At 34.6% G+C, this 19,862-nt stretch overlaps 1 protein-coding gene across 4 annotated transcripts in view; it reads left to right on the top strand.

Annotated features, from left to right (window-relative positions):
* Positions 1-18,067, top strand: part of LOC135298679 (uncharacterized) — a 48,570-nt gene extending 30,503 nt beyond the window's left edge. For 3 of the 4 annotated variants that reach the window (XR_010360719.1, XR_010360718.1, XR_010360720.1), the window contains 7 exons: positions 736-847; positions 941-1,062; positions 2,763-2,925; positions 3,934-4,096; positions 5,794-5,893; positions 6,919-7,050; positions 15,424-18,067. Coding sequence is in view for 1 of the 4 variants with exons in the window: in XM_064416493.1 (XP_064272563.1) it covers positions 736-847; positions 941-1,062; positions 2,763-2,925; positions 3,934-3,962 (426 nt within the window). In the remaining 3 variants the exon portion in view is untranslated. Of the gene's footprint in view, positions 1-735; positions 848-940; positions 1,063-2,762; positions 2,926-3,933; positions 5,737-5,793; positions 5,894-6,918; positions 7,051-15,423 lie in introns of those variants that run through there. The other variant, XM_064416493.1, reaches the window with a different exon arrangement.
* The last annotated feature ends 1,795 nt before the right edge of the window (positions 18,068-19,862 follow it).

Raw genomic sequence — 19,862 nt, forward strand, 5'->3', positions numbered from 1 at the left:
CTGTCTCCAGCCAAACCAGACCAAAGATGGCAGAAGAGGTTAAATTCAAAGAAACTTATGGAAATTTATATAGAGATTTCTTCTTTCAGCATGCCTCTGAAAAATAGTAGCTAAAGCAGAAAACAATCTTACTTTTAAAAGAAATGATTGAGAGAGGTTTGTTTTCTTTAGTTGTCTCCTGTCTATCTGCTTTTGAATAGTCTATGTTTAAAAAGCCTGTGTCAATCAATTTTCTTATTTTTTTCTCTAATTTGAAAAAACAACAATTTATAGACTTTCTGAGCTTTTTGACATGTCTCTTTCCAAAAGATATTCTGCCTAAAAACTTTTTCTAAATCAGGATTCCACTGGAATAAACTTTAAAGAATTTACAAACTAATAGTAACTCTACAAATAATCAATTTTTTATAAAACTTTCCTTGTCTGAAATATTTCTTATCAAAAGAAATTCAATAAGTGCCCTTTTGCCTGTAATACTACCATTAGCAGATTTTTTTAAATACTTATGTGAAGTAGCTAATAGATTTTCTGAACATTAGATTAAAAAAAGTTCTCTTTTCTCTTGGGACTTGTCGTTCAGTCCTAAAGAGCAAATTATGAATTTGGGTATATGATAGCCCAATACAGTCAACATTTAGTTAGGATGCCTAGGTGCTAAAAAGTTGCCCACACTCTTTTAGTTCAAATGATTGGAACAAAGCACTTATAGGATGCCTTGTATCTTTCAAATATTAGATGTTAGAGGGAATTAAAAGAAATTTTGTGTACAAGGCAGTGGATGGATCACGTCACATTCAAATATTCACGAATGAACAATGCTCGACTAATTCCAGAAGAACAAAAATAAGTGAGTTTATTCATCTTTTCACATTACAATCTCATTATGTGGAAGTGCTTTTATATCTTTTAAATTTTTTTGTTTGTTGTTTGTTTATTGCAGAAGGACTTCTAAGGTGTCTGCAAGTGGCTGTGTTGCTGTTAAATTTAATGGGTTCCAGCTGTGCAATGGCATTATCGCTAAGAAAGAAAAAAATCACTAGAAGAAAAATCCAGGAAAACACGGTGCTTTTTAAGGGTTATTTGCTTATTGGGAGGGTGTTTCATGGATAGGCATGTGTGGGGATTTTTAAACAGCACTGAAGGCATACTGAGTTGCATAGGCCTGCAGTATAATTTTGGTAACCTGAGACACTACAGTGACACAATTAAACATCTGTGGTGGAGTGTCTGCTCACGCCTGAATGTCTTCTCACACATCCTTTGTAAAGGAATTCAGAATAATGTTTTTCTATGCTTTATAAAACTTGTTTATGGGATGTTTCTCAAACAATAAGCCCTTCAGCCGCCATTTATGGAGCTTCAGGAATTTTCCTTCTCCACCTTTGCGGACACAACTGCCTTTTATTTGCTTCCCTATATGTACAGAGCTGCACCAGCTGCTGCGCTGCATCAGCACTGCTGGCTACCTAAGGGTCAAATCCCATCTTGTGTTGCATCCTGTGCTGTCCTATCCTTCCATTTTTTCAAGAACTAGAGCATCACTAGGTAGCTTAAAGCTTTGTTGAAGACTGGATTTTTAATTTTGTTGGTAATTATGATTATTACTCTGTGTCTCCCTTGTCTGCTTGGATTTTTACACCAGGCCTTCCAAACATCCTTGTCAGCCGTGTTTGTCACTCAAATACAAAAAGGGGGAAGTATGGAGGGGCTTGACAGCTGGTTTGCATGCAAAGCTGAGTTAATAGAAGAAAAACAATTGATGATTTTCTAGTGTATCCATAGCAAGGAAGAAGAAAAGGTTGTCAGCATGGAAACAGATTAAAAAAGATACATGAACATTTTTGTAAGCTAGGCTACATGCATAAGTAGATGTGTATACACGCCTTATTAAATTTCTGTAAAATTTTTGCCAGTTATATTGATGCTAATTGCTTTGCACCAATGAAAATAATAAGTTCTTGTGATGTAGTTAATGACTTAAGATCACGCCTTGTTAAGAGTATATAAGCTAGAGAACATGCAGAATAAAAACTTTTTTCTTCTTGGACCCTGATCACGTATGTGTATGTCACGTCCAACCTAACAGTGACATCCCTCCACCTCTGAGATATTTAAGGAACAATGAAAAATGCTTTGGTAATTGTTGTCACTGTGCCCCCCTTTCCTGCTCCCTTCCCTTGTCTCTCATTCTCCAAGAGTGTTTTGGTGAATGTACCAAAAGCAGCATGTGATCACCATGACTCACTGGACTCAGATTTCTTGCTGAGGGGCTTCTGTCTGATGATGACATCTGCCATAGATGAAGTATTTGTGAGATTCAAATGTATCTGTCATACTTAAGTCCTTGTTTGCATCACACTTGTGTCTTCTTACATGCACCACAAGGATTAGTTGATTTGACTCAGTAGAGCAGGAAAGGTGCAGTTAAAATAGAGTCTATGTAGCAAGGGGCAAGCAAGATTTTAAATTCATGCTCCACAGAGATGGAACATGTGCCTAACTACACATACTGAAAATCTAGTCTTTTAGGAAAGGCAATGATTTCCAATCTTCTGAAAAAGTCAGAGCCGTTTTGATAATGACCCAAAATGAAACTGGGTGATTTCCTATTGCCTTCACTCTAAACATGATTCATTTCTTCTACCTTACTGATTGGTCTTTCTCAAGCTGAATTTGACCAACTGAATAAGGCTTGTTTACATCTTAACTTGGAAATACCATGGAATATATATGTTTCTTTACTTCCTTTTTTTTTTCCTCAGATCACCACTACTACATTCAGAGTACATGTTCTAAAAATTGGAAGTGACATACTAAAAGATCCTGTGGAGGGCTCTGCCTCCAGAAGCAGTTGCAACAATGGACAGAAAGTGAAATTGCAAAATGGAATTGGGCCATTTGGCAGATCAGTAGTTTCTCAAATAGGTGGGCAAGACCAAATATACACCTCTGTCCCTTTGCTTGACTTTGGGTATGGAGTTGCAGCCACAGGTGATATGCAGCCTCAGGTGACATCCCTGCATGACTGGAATCAGGTGTTTTGCACTTGTATCCTTGTATCCAGTGCATTTCCTCCTACCCACTTTGTTCACAGTCTGTGTCTGTTCTGGATTAAAACCACTGCGGCGATGAGAATAAGATTAGTAAGCACGTTAAACTTATATTTAAAAATTGATTTTGCCTGGAATTATAAGTATCTAGTACATCAGCCAAAGTATCACAAATTTCATTTAAATATTCTTTTGTGTGTGTGATAATGTGACTTTGAATTTACTTTCTAAGAAATACTCATCGTGAATATAAAATGTTCATCTTCACAATCAACACAAAGAAAGATCCATTATTTCAATATGTTTTCTGTTATTCAGCTATGCTTTCCGGTTATTTTTAATGCTTAATCCATCATTTTGTGACCTTCAGCATGGGAAAGGTAAATGTAAATCTTTCCAATAACAGAGAAACAAATAGAATGAAAATGACGACTGCTTTGTTTTCATAAAAAATGCTAAAATTTAAAACAGAGAATTCAAGATAAAGTTCTGCTCTTCAGAGGGTTGTCTTCTGACTTTGTAGTAATTGTTCATTTTATATGCTTATATTTGAGGATAGGTAAACAAACCACCTAAAGTTTTTTAAACCATGTCATGGGAGAAGTTGAAAATCCATATTAAATTTTTGATTGATAGTTTTTGTCTAAATCTTTAACTCAAAGTGCTTTTGGTGGGTTTTTTTGTGATTTTTGTTTGTTTGTTTGTTTTTTGGGGGAATTTTTCTTGTTGGTTTTGGTTTTGGTTTTGTTGGTTTTTTGGGGTTTTTTTGGTTATTGTATTTTTTTTGTTTGTTTTGTGGGTTTTTTGTTTGTTTTTGTTTTGTTTGTTTCTTTGCATTTTTTTGTCTTTTGTTAGAGTTGTTTTTTTTTTTTTTTTTTCCCAGTTCAAGCAGAAGAGCCTTACAGGCTGTGAGAAGGAAGAAGAAGCATCCATCTCAACACCTCATGTGTCTCAACAAGAAGAGACTCTATTTTGCTCTCTTCTTCTTGTGCCTCCGTGCTGCCTGTGGCAATTGTGCTTTTTCTGTCTCCTCCCCACTTTGCAAGGTAAGAAATGGCAGATGACTTAAGCTGTCTCTGGTTCTGACTGGTGAAGCCACTTTTATCAGCCCTGTACTTTTGGGGATTAGAGGCATGGAACTGAGAGTGGGAGACTGGGCCTGCAGTAGAATTTTTAAGGGCTGATAATTCACCACTAGGTCTCTCAAGCAACACAGGCTCTGCATTTCATTCCCACATGTAATCTAATTATTGATGACATTTGAGATTGAAAACTTTGGGACACAAATGAGATGTTATGCTTATAGCAAAAATGCTAAACAGGTTTTCTTGTTCTGCCTGGCATCCATAAAATGTGACATGGGTTTTTAGCTATGAATATATTTTTGGCAGGTTTTGTCTGGTTGAAGGACTAATTAAATAATTGAATGGCACAGCAAGAAGGTGTGCCTCTGTGATTTCCATGGTAAAACATGCACATGGTTTTCAGATTAAACTTCCCCTCATCTTAGGCATGAGTGTCGTGCTGGTTTTTCTTCTCTGACTTTGGCCAATCCTGTTTATAAAGGTTGAGTTCTTCCCACACTCATCATTTAGCCATTTGGCAAGTGTTATTTGAAAATGATGATGTACTAACATTGCTCCAGTTAGAAATAATCGGTGATGATTTATTTTCTATACATATGAAAAAGGAAAGACAAAATTATTTTTCAGATAAAGTCTACAATGGCACATTTTGGTTTTCACCTGTCAGAAATGTTCCCTTCTGGCTTTTCTGTAGTGCTTGTAATTCTGGTTCCTTTGCCAGTCTGTACCTATGCTAAATGGTGCAGGAAGTGTGACCATAATCCTGATTCTTCACAGCAGATTTATTCCACTGAAATACCTTGAGTTACAGAGGACACCTCTACAAATTTGTGCTCACTTTTGTGTAGCACTCATAAAATCAAACTGGACCCTAATCACAAATTAGGAATTTTTAATCCTATTATGTTTTCTTTTTTTCTTATCTCCGGTTTATTAAATTAGTAGCAGTTAGTTCAAATAAGAAAACTGATAGAAAACTTGTGAAAGTGAGAAGCCTATTGACGTTTTTCTGTCTGTACTTGAGTGACACTAATATATATCAAGGATCATGTTTCTCAGCAAGCTTTCTTCATAAAAGAAATTTTCTTTGACTAACAGGAATAACTTAATTTAGCTTTAGAAGTGTGAAGATGCCTATGTCTCAGGTGGAATTCCCTCAGAACAGAGTACTCAGCCAACACGGGTTTCAGGCTGAGACTACATAGTATACATTTTGTCTAACATAAGACCAAAGAAATTGCATCATAAAAGGCAAACCACTCTTTTCACTGAGATTTAAAGGTCTGTATTGCTTTTTTAGCTAGGGAAAACAAGAAAATAATTAATTCTGATATTTATTCACCTTTTTTTCCCAGAGGATATGATATGACCTTTGTGGAAGTCCATATCACAAGTAATGTTATAGTAGGCTTTCTAGTACCTCTTTCCTGATTCTTACATTTTCTTATTTAACATATTAATGTCATTGGGTAGAAAAATTTCAATATCTATATATTTCCCAAAGTATTTGATTCATGTAATAACTACACTTTGTTTCCTGTTATTTATTTTTTACGTAGCCCTAAAATGACAATTTTCTTAACAGCAAATGCCATTTTAATTATCCATTTCTTTAATTAATTTAATTTCTTTCTCTGTATATTTTCTCTCTGAAAAAGAGGAAAAAGACTGTCACAGCCAGAAATAAGATGACATGGTGGTTTGTCTCAGGTGGAAATTAGGTGATATCATGGTTCTTACTACTTATATGGGTTAAAGGTAGGAGTTAATCACTCTCATATCTTCTCTCAAATAACAGTAGGAAATTTCTAAGTCCAAATTAGTTCTGTAGGAATTAAATTAAGAGAGAAAAAGCAATGGGAGGAAAGCTAGGTTGAAACCAGTATTTTATTACACTTCACTGAGTAACTAGTAATCTGAAAGAGAAGAAAAACATGAAATCATCTAAGAGTCAAATAGAGATTTCAGACAGAAAATTAAAATAGACACAGCTGTTGTAGCCTGATGGAGAAAAACCCCACCAATCCAAAATATTCAAATGCTTAAAATACAAATCCATTTTCTCTTACACAGTTAGGTATGTAAAATTCTGTTATTTCATATACTCTGAATTATCCTCCTTTGTTGAAGCTAAATATCTTGTAATAGCAGAAGTTCTAGAAAAAATTTGTTTGAATAAAGCTGGTTTAGCTCTCATGGAATTATATTAGGTGTGCTCACAAAGGCACTGATATTATCTCAACTATTGGAGAAATAACTTTTCAAATTTTATAAGATTCATCTTAATTTTCCATACTGCTGTCCCCATTATCAACTCCTATATTCAAAAATTTTCAAAGCATAAATAGAATTGGGCTTCCTTAATTAGAATTTTCTATAACTGAGGTTTTTCAGAGGATGATCCAGATGATATTTTTAAAATTCCTAGTATGCTAAAACCACTGCTGGCAAGAGTTTTTATAAGGAACCATGGCTTGTAATGGTCTATCTTTTAGATAACAATTCACTGTATTCAGAGATCACTCACTGGGCAGTAGGGCTCCTGAGCTGCAAGTGGAAGGCACCAAACTTTGATAAATTGTTAGCCAGATGTATGTAAATTAGGGCAGGTGGTTTTATTCAGATGGAATCCAAATTGTATTGAATAAAGGTGAAATATATTTCACCCACATAAATCATGAGAATAAAGGTATGGATGGGTGAAGGCTGGATGCCACAAAGTGCATGCCCTTGCCTCCACATCTGCTCTACCTCACAATAATGTCTGTTGCTCCACATTGCAGGAAAACCAAGTGCAAAGGAGGATCTTGAATGTTCTGGTGGGGGCTGTTCTGGTGGGGAATGTTCTGAGGAGGCTTCAGCAACCCTCAGCAAGCTTGGTCCTGTCTTCTCACACTCAACAAGTCATCTGAAAAGTATGTTTCATAATAACCAAGAGGTGTAAAACTAACAAGCTAAGTCCCGACAACCTATAGAAGTATTTTAATTAGTGTGAAATGCTCTTTTGTACTTTCAGTTATCCTTATTATCAGCATCAAAAGACAATAGAAATCCCAGAAAGAAAACCATTTGGTATCTCTCATGCATGTCCTGAAGAGGGCATGATTACATTATTGACAGCTAATTCATTTACTTGGACTCAACATTGTCTAAAGAGCTTCCCCTTTTCTTTCTTTTTTTAATACAGACTTATCTGGCACTAAAGAAGAGTTTGCTAAAACCTGATCCTTCTCTTCATTTTTTTGCAATGGTAGTCTCAAATGAGGCATCAGAATTTTTTCTCTTTACTCTGTTTCCTATTACCTAAACTGTCTACCATTATATCTTTAGACTCCAGCAGCAGAATGTTTGGCAATATTGATCCATCTCTTGTATATTATTCAAAATCACTTTTAGCTGAGTTACTTCTCTGTGATTTTGATGAATTAAAGTACTTGTCAAATCTTATTTGCAAATCAAGAGCCTCTGACTCCTGAAGGCCCAAATGTTAGAGAGTGAAGCTGTAGAGCAGCTCATAGGCAGGAGTGTTTGCATTACAGTTTGCAGTCACCTTGCAAAGGAGGAACATAGAGAGGAGTTTGGGTATCTTGTTTGGGTCAATTGTTCATTTATGGATTCATTAATGGAAAAATGCGTTATTTAGCAAGATATTGCAATGCCACAAGGTTTTGATGCTTTACTATGGAATATCAGGCATATTTTATTTGGCCTTAATGTTTCAGTTGCTTTACTGCATGAGACAGCATATCAGTAAAAACACTGTCAAATACTTAATAGTATGGCATTTTAAAAATTTAGTTTTTTATGTATTCTCTGCATTCATATATATTTTCAAGAGGATTTTCCATAGTTCACCTTCATTATTTTCTCTTTTGCTCATGCCTTTTGAAGTAACAGCTCAGTTCCTGCAGGGCTACTTGTAAAAGACTGTCATTATTTAGAATGGATCATTTAATTAACCTACCACAGAGTCTGTAAGGAAAATTAATCAGTGTAGTTATAGTGTTTGTATGAGTCACAATTACTGGGCAAATAGGTTACTGCCCAATAGAGTTGCTGTAATCCAACTGTACACAGGCTCAAAGAATTTGGGGACAAGCTTTGTTTACTCATAATTACACCTAATGCCATTTACTCTAGATAGGCTTTAGCTGTTGCTGTTACTAATTAATTTATTTAGTGGGTAAAATAATTTATTTTAATACCAGTGTGTGACACTATCTGAGGGTAAATTGCCTGTCCTATGACTGGAAGGAATAATTACAGAGAAAATATATCAACTAAAATGAGCTTTATTAAACTATGTTTATATTGCAAAGACAGTAAAAAAAACCCTCCAAAGATCTGATGTGTATGCTTCACCTTGGGGCACTTACTTAATGGAACATCTTTGGTGCCTCATACATTATGTTTCAATTGAATCATCAGGAAAACAAAGAATATTGATCCTTCATCTCATGATCTAAATCCACATACCCAGAGGAAAGATTAAAAAAAAGTTTCATCTCATTTGATATGGTAAAATCAGATTCCTTCCATAAAGAAAAACCTTTGTACAGTCAGACAATTAGAAAGGATGCTCCAGTAAAAGTAAACTGATCTACAGAAGAACAGATCTTGCTTGTTTCAAGTGTGGCTAGAGAGATTTTGTAAGATAATTAGAGTGCTAATTTTGAAACAGCAAGAACCAAAACCTTAAGGTGCAAAGGACTGGTAGAGTGCTACCAATGTTTTGTTGGTTTGTTTTTTTTTTTTTCCCCAAAGTACGTGAAATGATACTTTAATCTGTCAGAAATTTTGCTGCTTCTGGGATTTAATTGGATTTCCTGCTTACAAGCCCTTGTTTCTCTTTCACCCTCTGTCCTATGTGCAGAGGTCCATGGTGGGGAACTCCACTGATGCTTTCCCAGCAGGGCACAACCAGCAGACTTCAGAAGCTGCACAAGGACACCTAGAGCTGGATTGCCCACACTTCCAGCACGAAGTCTGTGCGGGTGGGAGGCTCCCAGAAGAGTTCCTAAGTGGGCTTACAAGAGCCAAGCTTGGTCACATCACTATGTGAATGTGTGTAAAGTGCAGTACTGTTGTATTATAGAAGCGGGTTTAGACATTTTTAGCAGTTTATTGATTTAAATACTTTTTTTGTTGTTGTTTTGCATCTTCTATTATGGTGAATCCTTTGCATACCTTATACTGATCCTGGGTGTGTAGTTCAGTGAGTGTCAGTTAATTAGCCATCCTTACAAAAGTGATCCAGACCTCCTGAGTGGAATAGTTTTCCCCCAGAGCAGACCTCTGCCCTGGATTTGCCTTCCATCAGCATGTGGCTCCCATCACTGCCTCAGCAATGCCATTAGAACAGCAGCACAGCATCCCTGCTGAGCCTTTCCAGGACTGGAGACAAATTACCATCCAATTTGGAATAGGAACAATATCTATAGACTAGTATGGGATGCTACACATCTTCTACTGCTGACAATTCCAGAGCAGGTAATTAGGGAATTAAGATTACAAGCCTGAAGGGTTTAATGAGCTTGGTTTATGAAGCAGTATTTGACAACTGCTTTGTGTATTTGAATGTTAGGAGAAAAAAAAAAAAAAAACAAAACAAAAAAAAACAACAGAAACCCCCCACTCCCCAAAAAAAGAAAAAAAAATTAACAAGTTACTGTTCAGTCTTCAGTATAAATTTCCTTCAGTTTGAAAGCTGACATTAGCCCCTGGATATTATGCATGTACTTATCCCATAACTGATAATGTTTGGTTCTGTATTTCACATCTTTTCTTGTGAGAGTGTGAAGCCCCCAGGCTTTTGGTTAATAAAGGCTTGTATGCTGGAGTGAAAAATTACTTAACATGTTAAGTAACCTTCAGTCATCTAAAATTTGCATGATCAGCAAAGAAAATTTGTTCATATCCCTGGGATTCACACAACTGTGAACTGTAGTGAAAACAAATACATTTTTTTGACAGTTCAAAATAGGTTTTACACAATTTGGGGCCAAGAAACATCTTCATAATATTTCAATATTATCTGGTCTTTGCTTTTGCAATTGTAATGATTTATTATTTGCTGCCATTTTTTGAATTCTGACTTGAGCCAAAGAAAAATTATGATTTAGAATGTACTAGTGTAGGCACTAGTAAAATATTGGTAATTACAGCTAGTGGTTAAAAATTAATAGGTCTGATTTCTCACTGAACGTTTCTGATCAGTCCAGTGGAATTGCCTTGATGTAGGAAATTCTGTGTAGCTTTTCTGACAGGCCTGCATTAACTTTAACTGATACCTAAGAAATACACACTAAATAGTCTTTCCTTTTCGTTGCAGCATGTATATCATATAAATTGATAACATTCAAAATTGGTATCTACAATACAGTGTTTTCAGGAAACAATTCATTTTTATGCACAGACTAAAGTTCAAGATATTTTGTGGTGATGTTTTCTAAAAGTACAGTTTTGTTAGCATTATGTGAGGTATGCAATCTGAAAACTGAACATTTATCAAAAAATAACAGTATATGTAGGGGAAAAGTGATATATATATAGCACAGGAAGAAAAAGCATGCACTTACAGAAAGTAAACAAATTGTTTGTTTTTTAAAAGCTCAATATTTCTAGTTGCAGTTGAATGAAAGTGCTGCATATGACTAAGAGAAAATATCCATTTTATTTTTAACCCCTACGTTATTTGTGGAGAAAACTTTAGTTTGCAGAATTTTACTATATTTAAGGCCGTGAAATGATTGACATGAATAATATTTTTGTTTTATTATATTACTTTACACCTCATGGAATCAAAAAGTCCTTTACAATTATTTATAATATTTACCCAATCAAAGGAATAGTTTACTGTGCATTTAAAATAAAAATTGTCTTCCAAAAAGATTAGCAACTGATTTTACTTAAAACAATTGGCTACCAAAAGCCACTACTAAGTTTAAACAATAACTTTCAAGATTCATATTTTTAGTTTTTAATAATACGTAACATACCATTTATTTTCCCTTACACTGCTCTGCTATTTTTCTGTAATTACATTAACTTTTAAGTCTTTCAATATGCTCATGTAAATTTAGTAAGTTATATCTTAATATATTATTTTTTTATCATTGAAATAACATCCTGTTTTTGACAAACCCAATGTGCAATGTAGTTGAGTAGAACACTCAGTCCAAACAAGTCTCAAAACAACCTGGTAAAATATTCTCTGTTTTATGAAATAGGTTTAAAGATAATAATATTAATTTCAATTTCTTCTAGGAAGAGATCTAAAGAGTAAGTAGCTCATATTTAGGACCTACTTTTAATACATTGTTCATGTATGTTCCTGTTCCTTATAGCAAATACCCATACCAAGCAAAGTTTTAAACTTGGAAAATAAAAATTCCTAGAAAATCCTTAAATTTAAGGATTGAGGATTCCACAAAAAAAAAAAAAAAAAAAAAAAAAAAAAAAAAAAAAAAAAGCTTTCAAATCTTGCCCTTTTTGTTCTGTTTTAAAAACAGGCTTAAGAATTTCCTGTCTCACTTTCTCAATTTGTGAATCCCAATTCTGTGCCTAAAAATAAGTACTTCACGGAATGGGGAACTTTGTATTCAACAAATATACTGTTATTGATTTCCATATCAGAACCTGGTATTGAGTGCAAACATCCCACAATTTTTTTTTGGTGTTATGTTTTTTCTGTGTGGTGCACTGATGGATGCCTAAAAGTAATTTTGACAAGTGTTAAAATAAAGTTATTTTAAACCACAAGATCTAAAGGAATAAACAGACTGAATTAAATACCCCAGCTGTTAAACTTCTCATTTTCTGATGAAGTATTCCATACAATGGAATTTTGCAAATCTCATCTATGAATTCATTGAATTCAAGTTAGAATTCTCTAAAACTAGAACTCTGATTCCAGTTTTAGACTGCATTTTCTTAGATGCCATATATTATAGTTTGCTCGTGTTCCACTTTGCTAGACTGAAAGATCTTCCTAAACACGGATTTATAGAAGAGATGTTCTTTTAACTTGAGGACAAACACGGCTTTCAGAGTTCAGCTCATTGTTGAAGCATGCTTCTGAGAGCTCTTCAGTTTCCTTTTGCTTGTTCTGAAGTGCAGGCAGAGGAAATGGACACAGCAGTTTTCTCATCAGTGCTGCACAGAGATGCCTCCTCACAGCACAGTAGTTTTCCTCCATATCTGGAAAATATTAGGGTCACAGGGTCATATTGAAATTGACAGCAATTCTTTACAAGGGTATTCTTTCCTAAAATTCCCTCTGTTAACATGACAAGGCTTAGATTAATTTTCTGCCTTGTTTAAAATTAACTGTGCACTCACACATTTCCCTGCAGCATGGAATAGATTTAGCAGCACAATAAAAGCCCCTCTGTTATCCCACCTTAGCATTGAGGCAGTTTTTTTTTGTTTGTTTGTTTTTTTTTGTTTTTTTTTTTGGTGGTTTTTTTTTTTTTTTGTAGAGTGCCTTCAGAGCCACCAGAGAAAAATAGGCTAGTAAAAGTTTGGGGAAGGAACACCTCAAAGATGTTTTTTCTTATTATTTTCTTATTCCATCTCATTGCTGGATTTTTCTTTCCTTTTTATCTTTATTAGATTCACTTAGATTAGTAGCTGATAATGGATAGAATGGCACTGTGTTCTCAACATCACTATGGAAAAAAATTGAATCTAGAAAATATTTTCTTTCAAAACAAACAAAGTGTATTAATTTTCCACTTAAATCACAAACCAGATTTTGTTTTGTAGCTTCAACTGATTGCTTCAGGAGTGAAATAGCCTGAAGGCATAATACACTTAGTGATACATGTAGGAAGATGTTACAATCTATAAGAAGAACTTAAAAAGTTTTTAGTAGATAAAGCACACATAGTTTAATTCTGGAAAAGAATCTATATTCCCCGGTCAGGTAGAACCAGAAGTGGTTGCAGGAAGTGCAAATCTTCATTGAAAAAAATGTTTATATGATAGAACAGGCTTTTGGTGTTCTAGAAAGACCACTGATATGGTGTTTCTGCTGAAATCAACCCTTGCAGGGAAAGAAAACCCCAAATTTTATGGTTAAACCACATACAGTTCACAAATAGTTCAAATACATTTGCTAATTTAGGATTTTTTATGACTGGCTCTGAGGATATACTTGGAACAACAGTTCACAATCTTGAAAGTTTCCTATACTGTTAGATAGTATGGACAGACTAGCTGCATGTTACACTCTCCCTATAATTTTAACATTTTCCAACCAAATTAGAATCTGATAAATTCACAGAGTAACTGACTCTGCTGTTATTTCACTTACACATACATAATGAAAAAGATTTTCTGGCAAAAATTTGCTCATGGTCTTCCTTCTTTTCCTTGGTACTGTTCCTGACTTGAAACCTGTCATTCTGCAACCAAAAATACATACATTTTAAGATACATAAACTGCACCAAAGTGGTCAGATTGTGCTGTTTCTTGGTTAAAGAATTATGTATCTTTTCAGTCTGATTATAGTCCCCTAGTTTATCCATTTAGTTAATAAAGCCTTAAGGTCACAGAATCCCCATAACAAAGAATACCAAATTAAAGTAGCAAATCAGATACAAGATTGAAAAAGCTTTATTTACTTGGAGAAAAATTGCCTAAAATTTTCCACTTAGGTATGTAATACTCCATATGGCTGATATTTGCTTTTGTTAATTTTTTACAGATTATGTTCTATTCCCATGGAATTAAAAAGAAGTTGATGTAGAATTCTCTGGGCATCAGTTTCCAAATGGTCTTTCAACTTAACTGTAGGGTACCTGGAAGAGGATTATCTTCAGTAACACTTTTCATACTCAGGATTAATTAAAGTTTAAGAACTCTCTCTATTCCCAGTTATGAAAGCACCATTCTGATAATCTAATGTGGCTCCTTAGCCAAGGCCAACACTTTTCTCATCTCACCACTAGCAGGTGCCTGAGCTATGATGTTATTTCAAGTGCTTATCTAATATATGGCATAAGAGAGAGAGAAACAATTAATATCTTCTGAGTAAACCAAAATATACAGCTGTATATTGGTTTTTTCCCATGAAAACTTAGTCCCATGTCCAAAGAGTTTGGAGCATCTCACAACCATAAGTTCTATAGCATCAAGCTAGCTTAACATTGCAGGACTTGGCCTTGAAAGATTTGTTGATGTAATTTCCTGTTCCAGTAGTTTGTATCCTGTAAATAAAAGTGTTCATAAGGTTGGGCTTTTGTTAGGGTGTTTTGTCGGTTTGGTGGGAAATGGCCAATTTTTGATGGCCTGCCAGAAGATCATCAAAAATTGCACAATGTTACTGTAAGGTCAAACATGGAGGTACAGTAAAAGAAGAAGAAAAAGGGGGGAAAAAAAAATCCCTCAGCAATGAGAATTGTCCAAATAAAACAAGATGATAGACGTCATAAATCAGACATCACCATTGCCCTGAAGTCAGTAACTGTCAAAAAATTTTTCCTTAACCAGAAAAATGCTCTGCTTTTATCAGTGCCCTGCATGTGTGGACCAAATGCATCTCAGGGAAAGGAACAATCAGAAGCCTAAGACATTCCAAGCAGAAGCTGTGAGAAACAAGGCACAATTTTGCCTTTGGATCTTACCAAGAATAGTATCTTCATAGGCTCACATAATGTCTTGGATTGGAAGAAACCTTAAAAAAAAAAAAAAATCTATTTTAAACTTCTTTAGTTTATAGGCTGCAATGTTCCTAATATAAAAAAAGGTTTTCTTTTTCTAAATACTAATTTGATATGTTGATTGGTTACAAATCTTCTGAATCATCCTGTTAAATTGAATTTTTTGTGAATTTAGGAGCAGCAGAACTTTGTTAATATTTCAATAGCTGGCTTAAATTTACACTTTTCCTTCTGTCTGTAGCTAAGAATTAGCTGAACAAAATGACATCGAAAAGAAGGAAAACATTTGATCTAAAATATAATGAAAGTGATTTAGCAAAATCACTGTTGATGTTTTTGGCCAACCGGGAATCATAAAGGAACAAAAACTTTTGGGTGAAAAGTTGGGAGACATTATGTTAACTCTGCAATTCTCACCTTCCTTCTCTTGCAACTGCTCACTTGCAATATACTGCCCATTTCTACTCTTGCAAACTCCTGCTTCCAGTCCCATGCTTCCTTTAATTATTTCCTTCAGAGGCTTTAATGCATATAAGAGGGTGTCAAATTTAGAGTCTACTGCTTGCTGGCTGTCACCTGAATGAGCTTCACAGATAATTCCTTTTTTTTTTCTTTTTCTGCAGCTGAGGAAGTGTGAGAAGATTCAAGAGACTACTGTCATCCTTTCAATTTGCCTTAGTCTCAACAGGGTTTTCTTTTGTTGCTTCTTAAGTTCAGCAGAGCAAGCAGAGAATGGGAAGCACACTGTGCACTTGAAGTCACAAGACATGTGGGAGAGAGGAGGGGAAAATTGTAGGAAGCACACTTCAGAGACATGGGTACAATGCATGAGAGAGACATCCAAACATTAAAATTGTGTGTAACTGGTGAGCTACTGCTGCTCTGTTGTCTGTCTCTCCTTGTAGCAGTTATGTTCCTTTAATCCACCATGCCTTTGAAGTACTGACTGTCCTCCAGCTGACCACTCCACTATGTTGTCTGCATTGAAGTCCTGACTAGAAGTAGAGCTCAAGTTTTTCAAGAGTACTGTGGAAGTGCAAGGAAGCTGCTAGTCTTAATTTAAATGCTAGGAGCAGGACAGCTTGTAAGTGCATGAGTAGAATCAGATTTTCTGCGAGAATACATTACAGAGAATTTTCTCCCCTAGTTGCCTATGTTCTTTTCCTTATAATCTTGTTTCTTTTCAAATGTAAATTTTACTACTGGACGTTAAAGATAATATCCAGAATTTACAATTTTGTTATTTAAGGAAGACTGCTAAAATAACCTTTCTAATGTCATTGAAAGACAAGGATTCCTATTTGCTGTAATCCCACCGAGTTCTTTTTATTAATGTACATTTTCCTCTTAATGCTGAGTTCACTTTGGAACCATATAATTTCCAAACATAAATGAAAGTAACACTTCACAAACTTGCCATCAAAAAGTTTTGAGTAATTCTACACTAAAAAATAATATATCCAAATTCAAAGCCCTTGAGATATTTGGAAATATTATTGTCACTTCCAGTGTGTTTGGGCCAGGTCCTTTTTAAGTAACTGAAGGTAAATCTCTTTCTGAGTTTTCATATCATTTCATGGCAGTAACAAACAAAATCCTCTCCGTTACCTGTTAGGAGCCTTCTATTATAGCAGAATGGAGAAGTCAGGCAGGATATGGCGACACAAATTACTAGTCTTTGAGTTCAGCAATCATTTATTTATTATGCGCTAAGTATTTACAGAATCTGTATCTGATTTATATAAACCTAGGAATGTACACTTTTTTTAATGAGATTTTTCTGGTCATAAATTCCATATTCCTCTGAGTGTGTTTTCATTTTTAATTTACTACATCCCCCAAAGGCTTTATTTTAACTAGTTTGCTAGTTGTAAATTCAGCAATGATATTCTTTAAATAAACAGAAGCACGGAACATAATTTCCTGGTAACACTGTTTAGAAAATGGATCAGAATAAGGCCCCAAAGCAATTCTGATGATGAATTAATTATAAGATTCCAAGAAAAACATGGCATTGACATTTTACAAGTTTTGGCATGCAGCCTTGTATAATGCTGTGCACTTAATAAAGTTGTTTTGACGCTTATAGTATGAACAAAGACTTAAGTCTCTAGGAATCAAACAGCATTTCAGCATAATGTAAACTCAAAGGGTAACCTCCTGCAGCTAGTTCTCCATTTAAATTGTGGTAATCTGTATTATGCAAACAGAACAAAAGAATGGCTGTTAAAATTCTGAGCTTATATTGCAGTATCTTGCCTGGCCTTTTCTCTTGTGTACAAATTTTCAACAGCTTTTTCTTTAACAGTGAACATTTTTCAGTCTTTCATCATAAGAATGATCAAGAGAAAAACATAGAGCAGTAAATGTTTTTCCTTTGTACTATTTCAGTAATGGTTTGAGTTTTTTCTTCTTTACCATTATGCATTTTTAAGTAATCTGTCTATACACACCCATATTCTTCTGTGTCTCCAGCTGAGAAATTTGCCAATATTTAAAACTCAAAATTCCTGTAAAAGTGAGGTAAGACATACCTGGTTTACAGTTTGGGAACTGAAACAAATATGCCAAAATCTGGTATATGCATAGGAATGAAATTTGCATTCCAATTAACAGAAATTAGATATCTAATAAACCTTTCAATATTTCACCTAAAGAAATAAAGCTGCTAACAGGAAGAACAGAAAATCCAAATGAGTTGCTGTGTGGTTTTGTATACTTGCTTTCTCCTTTTCTGAAGGAAGCAAGCTCTAGCACTCAGATATTTTTGCCACTTCTGTTACTGAAGGAAATGTTTCTCAATCATTCTCACGTTGAAGGAGCTGCATAAGTTCATAAACATTACCTTTTGCTTAACTTAATTAGCTGTTCTGAGAGCAGGAACAGGATCTAGTAGGAAGGTTGCTGTGACATGCTGCAGTCAGTTATGTTGGTTTGTTTAATCCTAGCTTGATTTTGTCTGCTGGGTTTGGTGCTCCACAGCCTAAAAATCTTGACTGTACATGGACTGGCAGAGATATCCTGGCCTTGCTGAAGTCTTTGTGATGTGAATTGGTTGGGTGTGACTATGTAACATTTGTCTGATCCTTACTCATATTCAGCATCATAAGAAAGGAGGTTTATAGTTGCTCAGTATTCTGGTCTTTCTGCATTTAGTCCTGACCAAGGAAGTGCCATAGACTGTGAATAACAAAAATTAATTTTCTAAATTGTTTAGTAATTTCATAAAATGCAAATGACATTATGACAAGGGTTTAAATTAGTTTGACTGCTTTGTCCAGATCTGTTATTATTCAGCCTTGGAAATTACTGTAATTCTGATGAAGCTGTTTTTAGTCATAATGTTTCTAACAGAAAATATTATATTATGTATTGACTTGATATGCAAACTCTCTGAATAAAGGAACTCCTTGCAGACAGACTAGTAGGGGGACAGTAGGTGAACAGCGATGAAAACAGAGACATGAGAAGGTTATGTATCTGAAAAGGGAATGATCATCAAAGGTTTTCCTTTGGATGTTGTGACAATTAGCTCAGTGTTGTTTAATATGGGCAAGCATAGAAGAAACAATTAGGGATACACTGGTAATTGGAACTGTTGATAAGGAACTGTCATTAAGGTCTAAAATACAATCTGATATCAGAGGAAATTATTACTGTAACTTGTCACAGTTCATTAGCAAGCAAGATATTGAGTCAGGGTGGACATGAGAATGGACATGTTTGCTCCAGTCCAAAAAGAAAGAAGAAAAAAGTAGTGTTACCGAAAGAAAATTGAGGTAGCAGCCCTGTTGCTGCATAAAAAATGGGCATATTTTTATCTATACAGCAGAAAAGGGGAAAATTCCAGTGTACAAAAGAGCATAAATCAAGTTGGTTTTTTTCAGTCAGAATACAGGGGGAAAAGGGCACTTTAAAGTGTTAAATTAAATATGAAGATTGTATAGGGCTAGAGCAGCATGCCATACTACAAAATACGGAGATTCAAATGATGATGCTGTAACCTCCATTGGACTTCATTGGACCTATGATAGTTTTCACTGTTTGAAGTCTGACATTTTACAGGATGCTCTGAAACACACCCCAGAATTTCAAACAGCCTTAAAGGAACACACATTCACCACTCTTATTCCTTTGTGTCCCACATTCCTTTCACAGACCTGTAAAACTCCCTGCTGGCTGAAGATTTGCCACTACCCCAAACATCTGTGATGCCTTTTCTATCATCTCTGCACCATAAATATTTCACAGAATTGTGACTGGAAGGATGCAAGAATAGGAATAATTAACAATGTTCTTATAGGAGGAGACAAAAATACAAAACATATTTTAAAAGATAAATTTCTATGAAAAATGAGAAAATTATACAGTACATTGCTAGGTAAACACAAATACAAGGAAAAAGTCATGATTCTTTGTCAGCAAGAAATTTATCAGCTAATATCAGGATTATAGTAATCAAAGCACATAGCTCTCAGATTCATCAAATTTATGTGCAATTATTTCAGATAATAAGAACAGAATAGTTACTCTGTCCATACAAATTTCTAATAAAAAAGTAATTGCGATCTAGTTAATAAGAGACCTCTTCTTATTTAATGTTTAATGCTATTAAATCCCTAAGTTCCAGAAAGATTCTGATGATTTATGCTATCAAATACGGGGTTTCAGGTTTTATTTTGCCTTCTTTTGAATGTATTTTTTAACCTAGTCACTACTAAGTTAAATATTATTTATATGTGTGTGCAATCTAAATACCAAATGCAGATACAGTTGAATGTATAGCATGAAAGTGTAAATTTTTATATATATCTATTTTATATATATATATATATATATATATATATATATATATGTAGTTAATTTATATTATTTTTTTTTTGCTTCCAGGCAATAACTGTGTCAAGAAAGAAGCATTATTTTGAAAGTTAAATTTGCACAAAGGTGTGATTTTGTGAAGAATGTGATCTTAATCAGACAAATTTAAATCCTTTGATCTGGTAAAATGCCTTTAAGCAGAAAGTTACTTCATCAAAACCTAAGTTCAGATAAAAATCTCTTG

The sequence above is a fragment of the Passer domesticus genome, chromosome 4 (genome assembly GCF_036417665.1).
Source record: "Passer domesticus isolate bPasDom1 chromosome 4, bPasDom1.hap1, whole genome shotgun sequence".
In the NCBI taxonomy this organism is placed as follows: Eukaryota; Metazoa; Chordata; class Aves; order Passeriformes; family Passeridae; genus Passer; species Passer domesticus.